The sequence below is a fragment of the Ochotona curzoniae genome, unplaced genomic scaffold (genome assembly GCF_017591425.1).
Source record: "Ochotona curzoniae isolate NIBS_2020 unplaced genomic scaffold, NIBS_Ocur_1.0 scaffold_4701, whole genome shotgun sequence".
Lineage (NCBI taxonomy): Eukaryota > Metazoa > Chordata > Mammalia > Lagomorpha > Ochotonidae > Ochotona > Ochotona curzoniae.
Genome location: NW_024467122.1, coordinates 41,013,138 through 41,016,430, shown reverse-complemented (window position 1 = coordinate 41,016,430; position 3,293 = coordinate 41,013,138). Strand labels below are relative to the sequence as shown.

General features: G+C 42.0%; 1 gene segment (V, D, J or C); it reads left to right on the top strand.

The window, feature by feature from the left end:
• Positions 1–1,292: 1,292 nt before the first annotated feature.
• On the top strand, positions 1,293–3,037 carry LOC121148505. The segment is given in 2 exon segments: positions 1,293–1,512; positions 2,019–3,037. Coding segments are annotated over 2 exon segments (423 nt in total).
• Positions 3,038–3,293: the final 256 nt, after the last annotated feature.

Below are 3,293 nucleotides of genomic sequence, written 5' to 3'. Positions count from 1 at the left end.
CCTTTCAATATGTAGTATACAAGCAAGTCATTTTGCTTCTGAGAAAAACATTTAGTAGAAAACCAGATGCAGACTTTCTGAAATGTCTTGTAGATGTTACCCTAACTTATGTGACTTCATTTTTGTGATTTTTAGTGTTATTATTATTACAGTTTCATACAATAAAAAATGTGTGTATCTTAGGTATCCTAAATGTGTTCTGTTATGTAGACATATGAAAAATGCGCAGGCTCTCTAGCTATCAGGGAAATAGTAATAAAAACCACACTGAGATTCTACCTAACTCCAGTGAGATTGGCTTCATTTAGAAATCTACTAACAACAACCATCGACATGGATGTGGGGGGAAAGGTACCCACTTTCACTGTTGGTGGGAGTGTAGGCTAGTACTGCTGCTATGGAAGTCATATGGAGAATGCTAAGAGAACTGAAAATCAATCTACTGTAGGACCCAGCTAACCTACTTTTGGGAATATATCCAAAGGAAGTGATATTTGCATATGAACAATGCCTGTCATTACAAGGCCTGTAATCCTGTATTTATAGCAGTGCAATCTGCAATAGCAAGGATGTGGACACAACCCCAATGCCCATTGAAAGAGGATTGGATAAAGAAACTGTTGCACATCTACTCTGTGGAATACCACTCATCCATTAAGAAGAATGAAATTCTATCATTTACAACAAAATGGTCTCAACTAGAGACTATGATGTTCAGTAAAATAAACCAATCTCCAAAGGACAAATGTCATATATCATCTCTCTCTGATATAAGGCAACCTTCCTGCAAAATACAAGACCGATAGATACATAGGTAAGCACACATATAAATATAAATACATGTATAAAATATAATGTATATATATACACTTATAGGAACTGTATAACGGAGACTAGCATACCAAGAAGTGAATACTCATTGCATTATACATCTCTACTCCTAATATAAGGTTCCCAATGAAATTGTTAAATATATCTTGACAGTAAGACATTGGAATTTCTGCCATTGTCTAGACCTACAATGTCAGGATGCACTTAGCAGAACGATGGACTTGTGACTATTGTTGAAGTACTTAATCTATTGTAATAATATGGAGAGGAATGGGGTATTGGGATGGGGAGGGTGGAAGGCAGAATCCTCTGAGCCTAACGAACTGTATCATGAAAACAAAAACAAAAGCAAAGCAAAGCAAAACAAAACGAAAACGAAAAAAAAAAAAAAGTTCTGTGTGTGGTTTAGCAATTTGGGATATGACCACAAGGGGGCAGAGTGTTCCTGCTCCTGCAGGACGTGGGCCTTATCGATTGCTCAGGGTTGACTTCTGTAACAGCAGGCTCAAGACAGAAGCAGATGTCTGTGCAAGCAGCTTAAGGAGCCCCTGCGTTTAGGAGGAAAGGAAGAGGAACTGACAGTAGACGTTGTGTTCCTGGCTGAGAGACTGCAGGTCCCGATGGACAGAACCGTGAGGACCCCTGCAGGACTTACCCTCCTGTTACTGTGGCTGCTGCACTGTGAGTCGGGAGTTTAGGGGGAATATTCGTTAGAAATCTGTGTGTGGGCGAAGGAGTAAGGGAGGAGGCGTGGCGCGATAGTCTTGTGTTTAAATCCTGGCCGGCAACCACCTGGATCGCATATGGGTGCAGTATGTTTCCCAGCTGCTGCACTTCCCATACAGCTCCCTGTTTGTGGCCTGGGAAGCAGTAGAGATTGTCCCAAAGCCTTGGAACGCTATGCATGTGGGAGACTTGGAGGAAACTCCTGGTTCCCTCCTTCTTAGGGGCTGGTTCAGCCGTTGCAGCTGCTTGGGAAGTGAACCAGAGGATGGAAGATCTTTCTGTCTCTCCTTTCTGTAATCTGTCTTTCCCAGAAAAATAAATAAATCTTAAAAAAAACCAAAACCCCTGCATTCTCAGGGGAGACTTGCCTCTTCCAGACTGCCTAACATTACTTTGAGAAATCAGTGTGACCTCCAGGGAATGTGGGCTTGACGGTTTTCCTGACTTCTCCCTTTGCACAGGTGTGAGTGGAGCAGAGCAGGTGCAGCAGAGCCCTGCTTTCCTGAGTGTCCGGGAGGGAGACGACTGTGTCATCAACTGCACGTACACAGACAGTGGCTTCTTCTACTTCTATTGGTATAAGCAAGAACCTGGGAAGGATCTCCAGTTTCTTATAAACATTCTCTCAAATATGGACAAGAAAGAAGACCAAAGACTCACTGTCCACATGAATGAGAAATCCAGACACTTCTCCCTGCACCTCTCAGCTGCCCACCCTGCAGACTCTGCTGTGTACTTCTGTGCAGCAAAGCACAGCCCTGCACGGGCACCTGCAGCCTCTACCCAAACCCACAGAGGGTTGTTTCAGCTGTCTGAGGGATGAACCAGGCGATTTCCCATACTCTCAGTCAGTCTCTGTCTCTGCCTCTCTTTTCTTTTCTGAACATTATTCTTGCATTTGCAAAAAGAGCTGCACAGTGGAAGACACAGACACTCACACAGATAAATTTCCACCTGCTGGCTCACCCCCTGATTAGTGCAGTATCAAGGTCTGGACTAGGCTGAAGTTGGAAGCAAAAAACCTCTATTTTAGCTTCCCTCTTGGGCAACAGGAACCATGTTATGGACCTTCACAGGAGCATCGATAACTCTGTCAGAAGTGGTGTCGCTTGAGCTGAACTGACACTGGAAAGGGATGCCAATGTTTCACAAAGTGGCTTAACATGCTGCACCACAATGCTGGACCATTGAACCTAGTTGTTACATGGCACTATTTTATTTCTCCTGCCGTTATTCTCTTGTTTTTGTAATCAAACGCAGTATTTCTGGGTTCAGATATGGCCTTTACATAGATAGCTTGTGCAGCATAGGAAGTAGCAAACAGATTTTATAAGAAAAGTAGATGTTGACTTTCTAAATGTCTTATAGAGAAGTATTGATGTTAAGAAAGTTACAAAGGCCTTGTCTTACACTGTAATTGTTGCTCTTATTGCAGGTAAACAGCATGTATTAATTTGCATATTCTCTTTTTCTTGAAAGTGTAATCACAAAGTGTTTGTTCTTTTATGTTTTGCTTATCTCCATCTGCAGAGTATTCTCATGGTATGGTGTTTTAGCATGTAGGAGGTTTTCCTCCTCTTAAAAATGAAATTCATTGAATGGCTATATGACTGTTTATCCACACACCAGTTGTAGATGGTCAGTGTCTGTGTGTTTGATATGAATAGTTTGTAAATAGTGATTCTATGAGAATTGTACAGATCAAGTGTCTTTGACATGCAAAATTGGCCTTAAAG